The sequence below is a fragment of the Clavelina lepadiformis genome, chromosome 4 (genome assembly GCF_947623445.1).
Source record: "Clavelina lepadiformis chromosome 4, kaClaLepa1.1, whole genome shotgun sequence".
Classification (NCBI taxonomy): domain Eukaryota; kingdom Metazoa; phylum Chordata; class Ascidiacea; order Aplousobranchia; family Clavelinidae; genus Clavelina; species Clavelina lepadiformis.
In genome coordinates this window covers 9,519,430-9,538,123 of record NC_135243.1, presented here as the reverse complement: position 1 = coordinate 9,538,123, position 18,694 = coordinate 9,519,430, and the positions used below count along the sequence as shown (strand labels likewise).

At 34.0% G+C, this 18,694-nt stretch overlaps 1 protein-coding gene and 1 pseudogene across 3 annotated transcripts; one reads left to right on the top strand and one right to left on the bottom strand.

Moving 5' to 3' along the window:
- Nucleotides 1–319: 319 nt before the first annotated feature.
- LOC143452565 (copine-3-like) lies at nucleotides 320–7,378 on the bottom strand (annotated as a pseudogene). The gene is made up of 10 exons (XR_013115059.1): nucleotides 6,518–7,378; nucleotides 5,877–6,056; nucleotides 5,532–5,606; nucleotides 5,334–5,408; nucleotides 5,058–5,236; nucleotides 4,788–4,880; nucleotides 4,483–4,635; nucleotides 1,751–1,869; nucleotides 1,508–1,641; nucleotides 320–1,174 (listed from the first exon to the last, which is right to left on the bottom strand). The product of XR_013115059.1 is annotated as a copine-3-like (transcript).
- Nucleotides 7,379–11,659: 4,281 nt separating this feature from the next.
- On the top strand, nucleotides 11,660–18,692 carry LOC143451340 (copine-3-like). 2 transcript variants are annotated; one of them, XM_076951816.1, is made up of 14 exons: nucleotides 11,660–11,875; nucleotides 12,314–12,493; nucleotides 12,766–12,840; nucleotides 12,964–13,038; nucleotides 13,136–13,309; nucleotides 13,487–13,582; nucleotides 13,666–13,755; nucleotides 14,362–14,421; nucleotides 14,672–14,912; nucleotides 15,330–15,463; nucleotides 15,679–15,793; nucleotides 15,871–15,992; nucleotides 17,108–17,304; nucleotides 17,731–17,872. In XM_076951816.1, exons 1-13 carry the CDS (start codon nucleotides 11,720–11,722, stop codon nucleotides 17,285–17,287), a joined length of 1,698 nt encoding a protein of 565 aa, XP_076807931.1. In that variant the 5' UTR covers nucleotides 11,660–11,719; the 3' UTR covers nucleotides 17,288–17,304; nucleotides 17,731–17,872. The 2 variants fall into 2 exon arrangements, with proteins under 2 accessions (XP_076807931.1, XP_076807932.1); XM_076951817.1 differs by lacking the exon at nucleotides 17,108–17,304 and having other exon boundaries at nucleotides 17,731–18,692.
- The last annotated feature ends 2 nt before the right edge of the window (nucleotides 18,693–18,694 follow it).

Genomic DNA, 18,694 nt, shown 5'->3' with positions numbered 1-18,694 from the left:
TATCATGACTAAACGCGACAGGCTGTATGCTCTAATTCAGCACCCAGTAGTGGTGTAAGCAAATGTAGATGCAGAAATGTACTACAAATAAAGTAGTAATAGCATCTACTAATGTAGAAATAGCAGATCAATTCCAATGATATTGAAATGTCAGCGTCAACTTGCAATTGAGACCTGAAAGCGTCTAAAGATAAGATTCCTGAAAGATCTCAGTAGCACCCTGATACTTTTCTTTCAATGGTTTGATTGATAATTATAATTATTGCTTACAGAAGTCTTGATAACTATAGACTTGATTACACAGCAAATAAGTAGAGTGTTGGTGGATGAAAACAGACATTTATCGTAGAAGAAACTGAATGAATCAAGAATGAATATACTGACAATATGTACCAGTATATATGCACGTACTGCAGCGATAATCGGTATTCATTTCTCACACATATCGGAAGCTGTTCATAGCAATACGTCAATATATTTGGTACAAATTTGCTGAAAATAATCGAAAAAAATATACTAGAGCTTGAGAAATCTGGTACTGAAAATTAACAAAACTGTTCAAGTACGTCATCTACACCAATAATGTTTATGCATAGTATGATCTATAAATATGACTTAAAATTGCAGAGGAAAGGGAATCTGGAAATACTTCATCGCAGTTCGCACATAACTACATTGCAAGAGCTAACTTTAGACATAATACCGAACAGTAGCATTGCTGATGATCAAACTGTGAGCACATTGAACCGATGCGAAGCACGAGAATAGCCTATACAGGAAGCATGAATTGGAAAAACTTTCATACAACAAACCACAGCGCGAAACGTAATGATAAATACAGAATCGCCAATGATGTAATAACTACTGCAAGCTTGGGAGATTATAAATGTAACGCATAAAAGCAAATTACAGAAAATCGTATGTTTACAGCCAAACGTCCGTTCATACTGGAAATATTTACAACGAGCATATCTAAACTTGGGTAGAGAGTCCAATAAAACATTTTAACAATTTCTTACATTTCCGTAATCACAATTAATAATGGTTTGGAAGAAGGACGACTAGATACAAAAGTCGTTATAATTTCACTGGGGATAGCAGATTGAAACAGGAGCAACAACGTATGTAGGCTGATTTGGGGGAAGTGGAGCTTGGTTTGATGGAGATGGTTTTGCTGCAAAATATTAAGTAACGTGCTATATCATTAAAATCGAATTTTTACAGAAACCATCATAAAAGCGCTATATTGCTTGACGTTGACATTAATTATGAGTAATACATCACTGGAAAATTCAAGTAAAGTGTGCCAAAAAAGTCGACAAGTTCTTAATACACGTTTATGCATAGTATTTTAAACATCTAAGAATATTAAGGATTGTAGTTTTTGTATGACGAAATTGTTAAGTAAAAATGTTTATTCCTAAACGTTCGCCGGCCTAAAAACTAGGCCGGAGATTAGAGCAAAAAAGTTACCGTAATGTTTTCATAAAAACGACAGTTAGCAAACCTGTTGTGACGGCGACTGGGTTTTGAAACGTTTTGTACACAGCTATTGTACGCAACCTGTGGCGGCGGTAGAAGAAACAAATCCAGAAGATCAACTTCAGCACAATTATCACGATGACAGCAATCGACCAGCCACTACATCGTGGCAAAATAAAGCGCTTAGTTTGGTGACATCGATAGTCAATATTGTATTGTACAACTTCTATATGTAGTTTTTTTGCAATAGAAAACCTCAGAAGCTTACCTTAAACGACTATAAGTGATATAACTATGGAAATTGTTATCGTCACACTGGTAACCATCACACATTTTTCAAGTATTTCTAATTTAAGTAGAAATCACAAATGAGTAAGATCTGTTTGTCTGCAAATAAAAAATAAATGTTTTACTCCTTGCTAAACGTCTATTCTTGTCATCTTGTAAATGTCAAAAAAAGCATGTATATCTTCCTTTGAGTGGTAAATGATTTTACAAATAAAAACTGTAACAGACTCAGCAAAATTGCTTATGGTGTTAAATAAACATTTACTTTTGCAATCTATAATACAACAAAGTGGGGTTTTCGTTTGCTTGAAAATAATTATCCGTAATAATAAAATTTTTTATCGTTTTTGAACAAACAAAGATTTACGTTGTACTTAATGTAAGATAAGCAGAACAATGAAAGCGCATAGACTGTGCTAACTAAGCGTGTTGTCGCCAAGGTTGTTTGTAGTTAATTATTGCTTGATTGTTTGCTACTCTAACTCCATTGACAGCGCGTTCATTAACCACTGATAGCTTATTTGAGGGTCACAGTACCCAAACTACACTGTAAATGTTTTTCATATTGATACATTATTCTTAACGGAACGGTTACTGTTTTTAGAGCACAGAATATAGTTCATTACTAGACTGCCAATACCAGACTGAACAATTGAGAACTAACGCGTTGAGCGCTGTAGTACTAATGACGTAGTTTGGAAGTAATCGAAACCGGGTCGCCTATACTACAGTATTGTTCGAATTAATTGAAACTGGAAATAAAATAGTTCCAATTTGCAATTTTTTTATTTGTGCAGTTGTTGCAACAATGTAAACAGAATTCAGAAGATCTCTAAATCGATTTAGCATAGATTGAATCAATGTTTTGCACTTTCTAGCAATTTTTGGGTCCCTCTACCATTTTTCAATTACTGCCTTCATGAGCTTTCTTATTATAGTACAATCCTTCTTTAGCAAACAAAATTTGTTTATAAACCACAAATTTTCAATTGAGTTTATGTCTGGGGAATTTCCAGGCCAATGACCAATTTTCAGGCTGACCTTGTACTAGAAAGTGGCTTTCATCAGAGAAAATAACCTTTTTCCAGTCCTCAGATGTCCAGGATTTATATTGTTTGGTCCATTTAGTCGTTTTAATTTCATTTTTTGTCAAAAGCTGTTTGCTAAGGGATCGTAGGCCTACTGCTTGCTTCCAAAAGACGCTTAGGAACAGCGCTAGAGCTTATTTCCACTCACTAGTTACCTGTTGAATAAAGACTTCTTACCAGCATAGATGCTGGAAAACAACTTCGCAACATACTAAAAGGATCGTTCACACAAAGTTATTTAGAGCCAGTTTTCAAATATCAATCAACAGTTGAAGTGTTTATAAATAAACATTTCATACACTTTAACCAAAAACTAGAAAACACTTTCGCAAGAAATGATGTAATGGTATTACAAAATATCACCCAGGCCGCTACAGACCCTTCCTTTTGGGGGATACGGCCCCAGTAGCAGTAAACTGTTGAATGATTCTGGAAAATGTTGCTCTGCTTACTCGTAGAGTTTTCGCACTATTCTTTTGGAAAAGTTTAGAGTATTGATGCAAACTAATGATGCTAGTTCGCTTTCTTGGAGTAATATTTACCATGTTAACATACCAAGTTCTGCACTTTGTGTAAGCCTTTAATGTTTAACTGCCGTTCTAATTTATAAGTATTAATAAATGACGTAATAAAAATGCGTAATGCCGTCACCATTAATTCTGTGACGTCTCACAAATTGTATTAGTTAATGCAGCGTGGTCCAACTACAAGCCCGCGGGCCGCATGCGGCCCGCCGATAAAATTTTTGCGGCCCGCGAGCTTTCACAGTATTGATTTAATTTATTTCAATTAGAACAAGTATAGCATTTGGATAAAAAGTGTCAAAATATTAATTCAAAGCTGTAGACAGCAGGGCCTATACTGTTTCAACCTATCAGGTCTCGTCGGTACAGCTGGGCTTCTTAAAGACCTGTACCTAGTGTTCCGGACGTTTTTGTTTCCTTTAAATATTCCACAGTTTTCATGTTATGTATCTTTTAAATTGGAACCCTAATACTGGCTATTGCGCAACACTCAGAAATTTGGCATAATCCAATAATTGCGACAGCATCGTTGCATCGCATCATCCATTTGTTTGTTACGTCATAACAGTGGTAATAGTATTGGAAATGGCCCGCAAGTTGTCACGTTTTTGTAAAGGGGCCCGTAAGTCAAAAGTAGTTGGATCACGCTGAGTTAATGTACTGTCTATAACCATGCTATCATAAACCTAACCCCCATGAAACATGTATAAGTAGTGAAAATAGCTTATCTTTGAAAGCTATTAGATTGCCAATACCAGACTGAACAATTGAGAACTAACGCATTGAACGCTGTAGTACGAATGACGTAATTTGGAAGTAATCCAAACCGCGTCGCGTATACTAAACACGACGAAAATATAGCACAACGCTTATTGTTAAACACACGAACGAATACTTTAATAACATCACAATATCATCAGATCTGCACAAGAATTCCGTAGGAATAAGGGCTAGTTATGACAATTAGCGCAAGACATTAAGCTGTTCAAGTCGTTTAAACATATTTAAACTCAATATGCTAACTACTTGCTGCAAAATGCATTTATATTTTGCTTTAAACTTGAAAGTTAATTTATATTTTATGTTAGTCCAAGACTTACATTGCTTGCGGCGCAGAAACAATTTTCAAGTAGGAGTGTTTTTCTCAGAACTGCACGTCAGCTTTTTTGCTCAATACCGATTTGTAGACATTCCTTCTGGTATGTTTGAAACGATAGACCTTCAGCAGCCATCCTGAATCAGCCACTAAAACACTAATTAGTAACACAAAATTTAGAAGGTATTGTTTAATATTGAACGTAACAATTTTTTCTATTTATCGACCTACCCTATTGCCTACCTTTTACGGGCATTTAAAAATCATATTTAGCAATGATAATACCATAAAGTCTTTTTAAGGACTAACTTTGTAGTCCGTTCCGGTACGTATCGCGATAAGGAACGGCCACGACTATACGTGGTTTGATGAACCATCATTATCCCAGTCATAACATTTTATCTAAACAAAGTATCGTAAGTATAGAAAAATCAAAATGAGGCAGTACTGGTGTAACTGACGTCAACAAGAAATCAAAGACTTTATTGAAAATCTTACGCTATTTTCTGACAAATCTGCACGTGCAACTAAATTAAAACCACTAAGAACTTGGTAAGCTAAAATATTTTGTCAACTCACATTTAATTGTGTGTCATAATTTCCACCGCACAAAGTTTGCATGGATATTTTAAAGGGCTTCCACGTCGGATTTAAAGTATTTTTTATGAACCGTCATCCATCCGACGAACCATCATCATTCTACCATCCGGGCCTTGCCGATGTATTTCCAAATAAGGGTCCGATTTTCCAAAAAAATCCTAATCAAGAAAAGAATGAGCAACAAAGCTCTTAAATAATTACATTTATCTTAGTAAGAGATTCTCAGCTTTCTTGTGATATACAGCATTTTAGTACCTTTTTGTCTAAACCTTGAGCTCGGAAGTGTAAATGTGCAACTTCATTATTTCCGCCCAATTTTTCAGCAGTTATCTGCAAAAATGAAAGCATCTTATAATAACACAATATTTCTTCAACAAATATAGTTTCTAATTGTTGCATTTGGATATACATCAAGACAAGGTCAAAGACAAATATTCACACTTAAGTATTTACAGTGATTGTTGATCTCCCGGCTGGCCTTTTGTTGTGCATCAGCAGTTTCTCTGTAATGGCAGCGTTGGAAACAATCTTTAAAGAAAAACAGTAACTGACACTAATTACAAAAGTTGGCCTGAAGCAAAAGCATTATAGCAGTATAGTTAAGTATTAAAGTTGGTCTATATATGCTGCAAAGGATAACACTGATAACATGCCATGGAGTATGCATAAACGTGTAAGTCATAATTAAGTTAACCAAAAATGGGTATACTGTGTCACAGTGATGACTGTAAACAGTTATTACATCATACGACAGAAAAAAAATATACTAAAATTAACAACGATAAATATATATCTTACATGGCCAAGTGTCGATTCTACTTCTCCCAGAAAATCATCATCAATTAAACTTTGTGTTGCATTGTCAATGTCAAACACTGCAAATTTTAGCTTTTGAACTTCCTCAAAATAGTAATCTATGACAAAAGTCTTTGCAAATCTTGGATTTAAGTTATTCAAGATCACCTCTGTCCTTCCAAGCTGTGATAAAAATAATGATTGTTGATGGCATTTAATGATACACTGTTTTCTATAATAGCATGACAGTATATTAAGCAGAAAAGGTTGGCCAATAATAATAAATGGCCAAGATTGCAAAACAACAATAGGTTTAACATGAATAAAACAGAATTAATTAAAAGTTTTCAGCATAACAATAGAGCATTACAAAACATAAATACATTAGGTAGCATTCATTTCTGTAGTATCAAAATTGCATTTCAAATATATGCACTACACAAATTAAAAACACTTTATATATCAAAAACCAAAATTGACTATATGGGATATGAGTACAAATTGGTATGACATATAGGACTAGTGGGCATGGTACTAATTTAGAATCATAAAAACCAATATATTTAAAAGTATTCAATTCCTATTGTCAACATTGACAGTTGAAACAATATAATGTAATATACACATACACAATATACACTTACCTCAAACCATTTTCCATCGTTTTTCTGTACATAAAGGGCGCATAATGGGTCTGATTTAGACATAACATCTTTGTCTAAAAGGTTTGCACATGACACTCGCAATTCAACTTTAGAATGGCATGGAGCAGTTGGGAGTACAACTCTTGGTTGGTTCATTTTACAGTATCTTAATAATTATCAGTATCATATAACATCTCTAACAGGACATATAACGTTACATTGCAAATTCGTCGGGGTGAAATTTTATATTATGGTATAGTATTAGAACAGTGGTTCTTAAACTGTGGGTGTGGCATGCAACGTTTGGAAGACACTGTTTCCATTGTCTTCCAAGTTGTATCATTATAATTAAATTTCTGATATTTACCGCGCTATTACATAACGTCATACTTGCCATAAGTTCTATCTAAGTTATTAAACCATTAAAAGAAAAGTATCAGGGTGCTACTGAGATCTTTCAGGAATCTTATCATAAGACGCTTTCAAGTCTCAATTGCAAGTTGACGCTGACATTTCAATATCATTGGATTTGATCTGCTATTTCTACATTAGTAGACGCTATTACTACTTTATTTGTAGTACATTTCTGCATCTACATTTGCTTACACCACTACTGGGTGCTGAATTAGAGCATACAGCCTGTCGCGTTTAGTCATGATAGAGTTACTCTCTCTCGCGCTCGTCATGCAAACGAGCCATTCCATCTTCTTTTCGTATCAGGAATTAAATACACCAAATTGCTCTAACACTCCAAATCGCCCATTAGTGTAAGCCCTAAATAGTTTGTTGATGCTTGCATCAAATAAGAAGATTCTCTTGTTCAAAATAGATGGCGTACAACGCAATATCATATCTTACCAATCTGCAAACTAATGCTATAATTTTCCTACTCCGCTCAATTCTAGTGGATTTTGTAATATGTATCTGCAAATTAAGTTGTAATATTTGCTGCTAGCTTTATGTAGATACATGCTTCGTCAATACAGTTAAAGAGGAGTTTTCCCAGCGGTGATTTTGTGGTAAGAAATCAGTCATATTGAAATAGTCTTTGCTGCACAACTTAAATCGTACACCGACAGTAAGTGATGTCATATTCTCAAATTTAAGGATTTACTTTAAAAAATTAATTCTTGCTTAAATTTTATTCAAAAAATATATATTTGGGATTGTACCATCATCATTCTTCTAAATTTTGCAAGAATGTTTTTAAAACGAAGTACTTTTCAGATGCTTCTCATGTAGTTTATAAAAAAATTTTCGTTGCTGATGTAATTTAAAAATATATACAAAACGATGAATTATTTTACAAGGGATGGAAGAGTTTTGTGTCCAAGCAACATGTTAAAATTCTTTGCAACCATTTCGTGATGTTTCATACAATCTTCTTTTCTCATTCATCCCTTTTTATCTCCCTTATTCTATTTCTCAATCAAAATCCAATAATTACAATATTTTTGCAGAAGACAATGTTTTAAACCTTGGTCTCCATGTTGTTTAGCTTTGAAATTTTTATCTTCACATTTATCTTGTTTCAAAAACGGTCCTTATAGTATCACGCAAGGTATTGGCCGCTCGGAAGCGAAACAGTTGGCAAGGAATGGGTTATGTTCGCATGGCGCCATCTTCACAGTGTAAGTTGTTTCGTTTATGAAAGTACTCGTAAACGTTTGATGTATAAATAATAATTGTTTGTAGCACCAAAAGTATTACAAAAGTGAAAATAAAACCAGACAATAAGAAGAAGCTTAACGCCGTTGATGGTCAATTCCTAGCCTATATATATATTGCTTATTTTGAAGATAAAAAAACTATTCGCACAACAACGCAAAAGTTGGTTGACATTAAATAGTTTTACTATTTATAGTGATGTATCGTTAATTATTCCTATCGTTATGTATCGTTAATTGAAAGTTTTACGACTATACTGATTCAAATCCTGACAAATAAGTTTGTATGTGTCGAATTGGTAATGAAGCAATTAACGTATATTCCTCGCTCGTAAATAAGTGAGCGGCTTTCAATTCTCAGTTGTGCTAACGTTGTATAATGCCTTTGAGCAAGGTATTAACGACGCTTGCTTTTGTTTACTGGTCCTGGTGACTGATGGTCCCGGATTTAACCGAGGTTGAAATCAACCGGATTGAGTTGGGAGGAGTTGAATTCACACGGAACCTTGGTGAACAGTACAAAGTTTGAGCTGCACAAAAAATATATATAAAATCTGCATCCATCGGAACTTGCACAAAAGACGAATTCGGTGTATAATCGGGCTAGAGCGGTGAGTGCAAAGACTTTCCTCAGTGCGAGAAAAAGATTGCAATATCATTCCAAGTTATAGTTTAGCACCACAAAACGTAACTTATCGAAATCGTCATGTATTAGACTAAAAAGTAGCATATGCAATTTTAGTAATGTACACTGTAGAGGATTGCAAAACGTTTAAACTTTTTGGTTTCCCGTGTGAAAAGTTTTATATTTGTTTGAAGGACTGTTTCTTACTTGGATATTTACATTAAAAATTACGCTTTTGTTTTTTGGTTTGAGATACAGATAAATTTTTTGAGATTGTCAGTGTAAGCTATTTCAGCCCTTGGTAAATGATGTGTTCTATAATTATAGTATAGTATACCCGCTTCGCATTTTAAAACATTACCCGCACGGGTAATGCGAGTACCCACAACCGCCGCGGCGGGTGAGGGCGCTCAGGTCCCATAGTGTAAAGGGAGGTCAGGCGGGTCAATTGGTCCGGGTCTACGACTTTAAATGAAGCATATTATTTGCAAATCACATTCATTGTCAGGCTTCCATAAGCGAAGTAGGCTATGTAGTAATAGAAAGTTAAAAAGTTTAAAAACTTTTGTACAAGAAATACGAAGTTTTGTGTTTTTATCGATTACTGCATTCAAATTCCAACAACATCGTAGTTAAGCATCAGCTTGTAGCTTTGTAGGCGAGATGTGGACCCTCAAATTGTGTTCTAGTTTTCTCCTAAACTCTTATCCTGCAGTATAACTTATAAAAAACGCAAGCTTTGACATTTGAGTGGGTAAAGTTTTGTTATATAATCTGTATTATTTTACATTTATGTGAAGTCAATAAAAATGAAACTAAAAACGAACACTCTCATTTAATGTAATTTTTCTTTACACCAATTTATTGACTTCAAATGGTATAAAAACCAAATTTTTCAAAACCTTTAGGCCTACAGTAAGTTATTAACAGGTAGCCAAAGACGTTTATATGGTCTTCAATGATGAAATTAATATGACCTCTCGATTTTAACTTGCACTGGAATAGCATAAAAGCGTTGTAATTAAGATTCCTATGTAACTTATAGTGTGAAAAATTTACAGTGGTGGCAACTGATCATTTATGAATTTACATTTAGGAATTACGAGCTTAGGCCTAACTAATTTTTGCAGGTGCCCAAACTTACTTTCTGGCGCTCTACACGGCCCTGTCTACAAGCACAGTTTAACAAAACACTTACTAATCCTTGCGAAAATTCTGTAGGCGGGTTATACGGCGTTACAAAATCGTTTACTATAGTGTTATAAAATTGTAGGCTACGCTATAAACTGCCAACAACTGTATGTACAAATGAGACGTTATCAAACTGCATTTCATTTCGAGGCTTTATAAGCGTTTTCTGAAACGTAAAAAATCAAAATATTACGTGCCAGGCATTTTGGGCGATTGGGCAGCAATGGCAGAAATTTTAGACTAAACTTTTGAAACATTTTGTTGAAGCAATCTTAAATCCTATCCACTTTGAAAACGGTTTGTCAATACAGTATATCATTTGTAGCGATTGGGTGCGCCTGCCACTTGGTAATATCCAAACTATTAAATTACGTCGTAGTCGATGAACATTTCACTACAGTATTCTTTCATCATAATCCTTATACTTGGACTGTTGAAAGTCTTTTCACGAATTTAACTCAGTGATAATTCCTCATCTTTCTAACCTTAGTTACTGAGGTAGCTTCTGTACAAGTTCTGATTGCATTTTTGAATTGTTTTTTGCTGCTGTTTCTTATCTTGTAGTAACTTATTGCTCGAGTTGGTGAATTGGTGAATTGGTCACCAGGATCAATGAACAGGAAGTAGGCGTGAAGTGGTATAAGCAGCCTATATGACAATAGATTTCATTTCAAGGCATTTCAATCCGGATTTTGAGGCCCAAAGCCCCAGGTTTTCCGGCTCCGCCCAATTTTGACGGGATGGACAATTTGATTTTGAATGTGGGTCGGTAAGCCAAGCTGTTTTGTTTATATTCGGAATTAGGAATGTTTTAACCCACCTAAGTTTGAGTGTTATAGAAATTTCGGAAATATGGGTACCGAAAAAAAAACGAAATTGTATTCAAGAAACATCCTGGCTTTGCGGGCTGCTTTACTATACCTACTTTTTTACACAGAAGCAAAATAACACGGAACCAAAACGCAATTGCGGTCATATTAATTATTTACGTGCTGTAGGTCATGTGATTTATGACGTCACTGATAAACAACTTCGATACGAAAGAAAATCTCGTGCTAGCTTTTCTTGTGATCATTAGTAATAGTACTGTAATATTAGCGGATTCTTGCTGCAAATCACACTCGATTTATAAGGCTGCTCTTTCTGGTTTAAATTTCTTTTGTTGTACTAGTTGTTAATTCGGAAAGACCTCTCCAACTTAGCTACAGTTGGTTTAGCGTAGGTCGTCCTCCAATTTGCCAATCTTTGGTCTGACGTCCAACAATGTAAACGTTACATGTTACGTCACATAGTTTAGTTGGTAATACTATATACAGTATAGTGTAATGTATTATAATGTCAATGGTTGGACATCAGGTCAGTAGGTTTTTTGCACTAGCCTAACCAGCATACCGAATTCGCGTAGTTGCGTAAGTTGAGACGACTTAAAATCAGATACTGTAGTTTGAAATAACTTTAAAATTTCAGTCTATGAAACCTTGTTATGCAGCACTAATGGATCTGGGTGACCGCTACTACGTGATTTATATGTACTTCTTATAGTCTTATGATGGATAAACGCAACCAGCAAGAATGTTGCATGCCACACCCACAGTTTAAGAACCACTGTTCTAATACTATACCATAATATAAAATTTGACCCCGACGAATTTGCAATGTAACGTTATATATCCTGTTAGAGATGTTATATGATACTGATAATTATTAAGATACTGTAAAATGAGCCAACCAAGAGTTGCACCCCCACCTGCTCCATGCCATTCTAAAGTTGAATTGCGAGTGTCATGTGCAAACCTTTTGGACAAAGATGTTATGTCTAAATCTGACCCATTATGCGCCCTTTATGTACAGAAAAACGATGGAAAATGGTTTGAGGTAAGTGTATATTGTTTCAACTGTCTGCTGGCAGTAGGAATTGAATACTTTTAAATGCATTGGTTTTTATGATTCTAAATTAGTACCATGCCCACTAGTCCTATATGTCATACTAATTTGTACTCATATCCCATGTAGTCAATTTTGGTTTTTGATATGTAAAGTGTTTTTAATTTGTGTAGTGCATATATTTGAAATGCAATTTTCGTACTACAGAAAGGAATGCTACCTAATGTATTTATGTTTTGTAATGCTCCATTGTTATGCTGAAAACTTTTAATTATATAATTCTTTTTTATTCATGTTAAACTTATTGTTGTTTTGCAATCTTGACCATTCATTATTATTGGCCAACCTATTTTTCTTACTTTACTGTCATGCTATTATAGTAAACAGTGTATCATTAAATGCCATCAACAATCATTATTTTTATCACAGCTTGGAAGGACAGAGATGATCTTGAATAATTTAAATCCAAGATTTGCAAAGACTTTTGTCATAGATTACTATTTTGAGGAAGTTCAAAAGCTAAAATTTGCCGTGTTTGACATTGACAATGCAACACAAAGTTTAATTGATGATGATTTTTTGGGAGAAGTAGAATCCACACTTGGCCATGTAAGATATATATTTATCGTTGTTGATTTTGATATAATTGTTTTTCTGTCGTATGATGTAATAACTGTTTACAGTCATCACTGTGACACAGTATACCCATTTTTGGTTAACTTAATTATGACTTACACGTTTATGCATACTACATGGCATGTTATCAGTGTTATCTTTTGCAGCATATATAGACCAACTTTTAATATTTAACTATACTGCTATAATGCTTTTGCTTCAGGCCAACTTTTGTAATTAGTGTCAGTTACTGTTTTTCTTTAAAGATTGTTTCCAACGCTGCCATTACAGAGAAACTGCTGTTGCACAACAAAAGGCCAGCCGGGAGATCAACAATCACTGTAAATACTTAAGTGTGAATATTTGTCTTTGACCTTGTCATGATGTATATCCAAATGCAACAATTAGAAACTATATTTGTTGAAGAAATATTGTGTTAGTATAAGATGCTTTCATTTTTGCAGATAACTGCTGAAGAATTGGGCGGAAATAATGAAGTTGCACATTTACACTTCCGAGCTCAAGGTTTAGACAAAAAGGTACTAAAATGCTGTATGTCACAAGAAAGCTGAGAATCTCTTACTAAGATAAATGTAATTATTTAAGAGCATTGTTACTCATTCTTTTCTTGATTAGGATTTTTTTGGAAAATCGGACCCTTATTTGGAAATACATCGGCAAGGCCCGGATGGTAGAATGATGATGGTTCATCGGACAGAATTCATAAAAAATACTTTAAATCCGACGTGGAAGCCCTTTAAAATATCGATGCAAACTTTGTGCGGTGGAAATTATGACACGCAATTAAATGTGAGTTGACAAAATATTTTAGCTTACCAAGTTCTTAGTGGTTTTAATTTATTTACACATGCAGATTTGTCAGAAAATAGCGTAAGATTTTCTATAAAGTCTTTGATTTCTTGTTGACGTCAGTTACACCAGAACTGCCTTATTTTGATTTTTCTATACTTACAATACTTTGTTTAGATAAAATGTTATGACTGGGATAATGATGGTTCATCAGATTTTATTGGTGAATTCAACACAACTGTGAGGAGTTTTTTAGAAGCTGCCTCAATACAAGTGAGTGCCAGAGAGTCTTAGCAACACAGACTGCTTTTGCTTTATGCATGGTATGATATCTAATTTTGCCTTTGCATTTTAAGGTAAAGTGGGATTGCATTAACCCAGAAAAAAAAAAGAAAAAAGGCAGCAAGTACAAAAATTCTGGTATCATATTCTTGACATCATGCAAGGTCTGTTACATTTTATTTGTGACACTGAGTTGTGTGTAATGAAATTCAGTAATTAAAGGTTATTTATATTTATACTTGACATATATCAAACTGAAAATGCTAACAAATAAAGCTGCTTTAAAGTAAAAGATTTATTTGAAACATCTAACAATTTTAATGGGTGACTATTGTGATGTACATACATATTAAAATGAAGACATAAAACTAGCTTTTTTATTTTAGGCGTTAATTATTTTAAATTCCAGGTGACCATTTACAGGCTTGAATTAATGAATTATTATTCATCCTGCCCATTTTCTTACTACATAATTTTCTTTGTCACGTTACAGTCTGGTTAATTGTTTTTTTTATGTGATACATACATCATGATACAATTAAACTTCACAATGACTAGCTAATTGAAAAAGTTTTCTTTTGTGTAAATCACTATATTCGTCAAATTGTTGGATAATGTTCGTAGCAATTTTTTTACAAACTTAGATATTTGTATATATATATATACTGTATATGAAATACATGAATGATATAACCTGTATATGACGTACAAAAGTACAATCTTTTATAACATCTAAAAATGTTAATTTTTTGCTAATGTTTGCGTTTTAGGTAGAGACTGAATATACCTTTCTTGATTTTATTCTGGGTGGTTGCCAAATCAACTTTACTGTACGTATCGTTAAGTTGTTTGTAATACACTTATTTTATATCATATTTTAGCCCTAGCAAAACGAAAGGATCATAGTTATGATATATACTGGTTATGAACCCATTTATAGTTTTAATCATTTAAATTTCATCATCATTTCATGCAGTAATGAGGAATAAAAGAAAATCTTAGAAGGACTGCAAATTTTAATAAAGCCAAAGAATTTTATATGGTGGTGGTTGGTTTAAATATCAGAAATTATGTTGTCAGGTTGCAATAGACTTCACTGGCTCAAACGGAGACCCCAGGACGCCGCAGTCACTTCACTACATTAACCCTCAATATCCAAATGAATATATCAAGGCATTGAGGTCGGTTGGAGAGGTTTGTCAAGATTATGATTCTGACAAATTGTTTCCCGGTTTGGGTTTTGGAGCAAGGATCCCTCCATCATTTCAAGTGTCTCATGAATTTCCTTTGAGTTTTAACTTCCAAAATCCATTTTGCCAAGGTAAAATGCATCAAAAACTTGCTATAACCCAAATAATTTCTAACATATTTCTAAATATGCATGTGTGTTATTTGTTTTATTGCCAAAAATATCAAGAAACCACCAATGTATTGTACTACCCAAACATTCTTATCTTCAACTAGGATATTTATAACAGTTAAGTGGGCTGTTTACTTAGACTTTTTTGCGAATAAGACTGTATGTGCATTAATAGTAGCTGATGTTATCTGTCATTTTTACCTAGATTTCAAAAAAGGTTGCCAAAGGGCTTCCGCATACTATATTGGAAACAGCAACCAAGTTACTCTTTGTTTGAATTACCCTCATTCATGTAGTTACATGTTTGGCCTCAAGGTTTTGAGTCAGTCTATTACATTTTCACTTTTAAGTTTTATTCTTTGGTTTGTGTTTATGTAGGTATAGCTGGACTAGAGGCAGCTTACTGCAATTGCATCAATCAAGTACAGTTGTATGGTCCAACAAATTTTGCTCCCGTCATAAACCATGTTACCAGATTTGCAAATGAAGAAGCACAGAAGAATACCGCATCGGTAACTGCTAGTTGTATGTTGCTAAATATTATTCACATTTAATTGCAAATAAATTTATTGAGTTGATTGTGATTAAAATCAAATAATTTTAATTAATTCAATAAATTAATTATTAGACTTATTTTGTCAGGAGAGGCACATAATGACCATTTTTGGAATATAGTAGAAGATAAAATGATGAACTAAGTACTTCAATATCTTTGTACTTGATTCAGAATTATTACATCCTCCTCATTTTAACGGATGGTGTGATCTCGGACTTCCATCAAACCAGAGATGCGATCGTTGCAGCTTCACATTTACCTATGTCTATAATTATAGTGGGAGTGGGTGAGTCAAGCTCCGTGGCTGTGAAGGTATATTTGGTTATTATTTGTAAATGTTGCTCCTCATTCACCTTCTTTAAGGTGGTGCTGACTTCACTGAAATGAATGTGCTTGATGGTGATGACGTAAGACTGAGGGATCGTAATGGTCGGCCGTGTATGCGTGATATTGTGCAGTTTGTTCCATTTCGTGACTTTCAAAATGTAAGTTTTATAATTAAATTTTGTGTTTTGGGACTTTACTAGTGGAACCGTTCATCATTTCTGCTCTAGTTAATGTATAACTACAAGGTTTAAATTGTGAGACAGATTTCAAAATTGAACCAAGTTGACTTGAACCTCACGTTAGCAATATTTTTGCATTAAGCGTTAAGAAGAAGGGTGCAAAGTTTTTCTGGAAATGTTTTGTAATGCTCAAATAAAAAAGTTACTTTCAAAACGTAGGATCCCAATTCCCAGGAAGACCTATTAGTTGTAGAAAGAGTTTTTATTATAAACAAGTGCATTTGAGTCAATTTTTGAATCATAATAATTATTTATCAGTGAAAAAATCTGCTGCTTTACTGATGAACTTAAGCCAGTAGTTGTAATACCAAGTAAACCTGGCAACAAAAATTTGACTACATAATATTTCATAATTCTAAACTGACGCAGCGTTAGGTCAAAAATTGTCAAAATCGTTTACTAAGTCAAAATTGTTTACAAACTGCCTTGTCGTGGTGTCATAAACGTTGCACTGTAGGTGAACTTGTCATGTTACATTGTACACCTTGTAGCCTACTTTATACTGTTGTAAATGGCCCATTGTCTACTTACTGTGAATCCGCTCTTGCTTCAGTTTTGCTTTAGATACTTCATGTATCTTTAGTTTAGACAAATGTATTGAACAGTTTTTGTTGTGTTTTAGTTGCAGTTTTTTTGTCAGTGATTTGTAATTAGCTCATTTCCCTTTTCAGAATAGGCTAGGGCTGTGGTCACATTTTTGCCCTTCTTTACTACAATAAATTTTAACTTTTTGTACAATAATGCGTAATTTAACTTCTGGAGTTCTTCAAATGTCAAAATTTTCAATTTTTAGGTCAAAAAATAATCGCTCTAGTGATAAAACATTTTAGGTTAGAAATACAAAGCATGAAAATGTGTACCAAAATTTTCTTGATTGTTAATGCTTTTGGCTGCCAAAAAGTTAAAGGTTTAGGTTGTTATGTCTGGTTTGGCTTTTGATTGATGTCTCACAATTCTTCTTTTGTATCTTAATCAGACTTTAAAACAATAATGCAAAAAAAATTATATTACATCAGATTTTTGCATACTTGTAGGCCCCACGTCATGTTCTCGCCAAAAATGTTCTGGCAGAATTGCCAGATCAAGTGATATCATACTATCGCTCTCGCTCTATCAAGCCAATGAAAGATCCAAAATTAGCTCAGAAAAATCAGTTTGGGGCGCCAGGAGCCCCACCACCTTACTCCAGTGCCCCTCCCAACCCAGCGTACTAACACGTTCCCTATGGCTGGTAAGAAAAGTGAAGGGTGTGTTTAGGGTTTTGAAAGTTTCAAGCCTCCACTGCAAGTATTTGCTATTTGCCTCCTTAAAAATTTTTGGTTAGCTTTTTTAAAAGGCTCAAATCAATCTCTTCATCTTACTCTTTGCTGTTCTTAACAGCAAAGATTTGTTAGTAACAACAAGACCAACCATTTTCTGAAATTGACAAACAATTTGATAACTATTACTTACCTTTCATGGTTAAATTATTACTAACCCTACATGGTCGAAATTTACTGAGAAATGTTATACTATATTTTAAAGAAATATTGATTTGTGTTATGCTGGCAATTTTGAAGTAGTTTGTATACTTTGCACCTTTCTTGTAGTCTTGAAATGTTTGATGCTGATGAAGTTAAAAAAGTTGTGCAAAATTATTAACTTCTTGTTTTTGAAGTTATCTCCAGATTGCTTGTCAAAAGCAGTGTTAGCAGAAGTTCCAGTACAAGTCACTTCTTACTTTAAGGCGCTCAACATATCACCAGTGCAAAGGCCGACATCACAACAACTTGGAAATGCACCACCTTCTTAAGCAACGGTACTGTACTGAAAAATGTTGTACTATGTTTGTGTTTTTTTAGAAAAATGTGAGTAATGCCTTTTACAATAGTGGTATTGTACCAAAACATACTTACAAAAAGATGTTGTTGTATAATATAAGCTTCGTTATATCGCATCGAAATGGCAATAGCAGTGGTGGTATTCCCATTAAATTCATTATAGATTTAGTCAAGAAGTAATTTTCAGCCTTTTAATCAGAATTGGTGTAAGGAATATTGAAAGTACTGTTGTATATCCAACTTGCATTGTTTAAAGTGATGTAACTTGTTTGTATCATCTGCCTCTATTATACACCTTTTGCATTAGTTGTGCACTACTGTAAATATGTTTTTCATTTCCGAAGAATTTTTTGTTGTACTAATGTTCCTTGATGTAGAGATTAATTTCAATTTGCTCTAAATGGTAGTAATCTTTGTGTGTTCATAGAAATCATGTCAGGAAAAGAAAAATTTATTTTTGATATTATGGTTATACAGAGATGTCTCATGCTGCAATCTTGCAAGTGGTTGTGTTTTACCTGTAATGTTAATGTATTTTTCGAACTTTATATCACATGTGTCAGTGCCCGTTAGTCCATTTGTGACAAAATAACCACATGGCCCACGTTAATACATTCCCAGAGTTTTCACACCTATAAATAATGCCATAGCAGCCTTATTATTTAGATCTAGTCATTTTGCTTTATGATGTTTTTTACTGTTCCACTGATTTTAACAAAGCGTCAGTGCTGCTTAAATTGCGATTTTTGCCTTTTGTTTTCCCTCATAATGAGATAAATACAAGTTACAACTTTCATTATA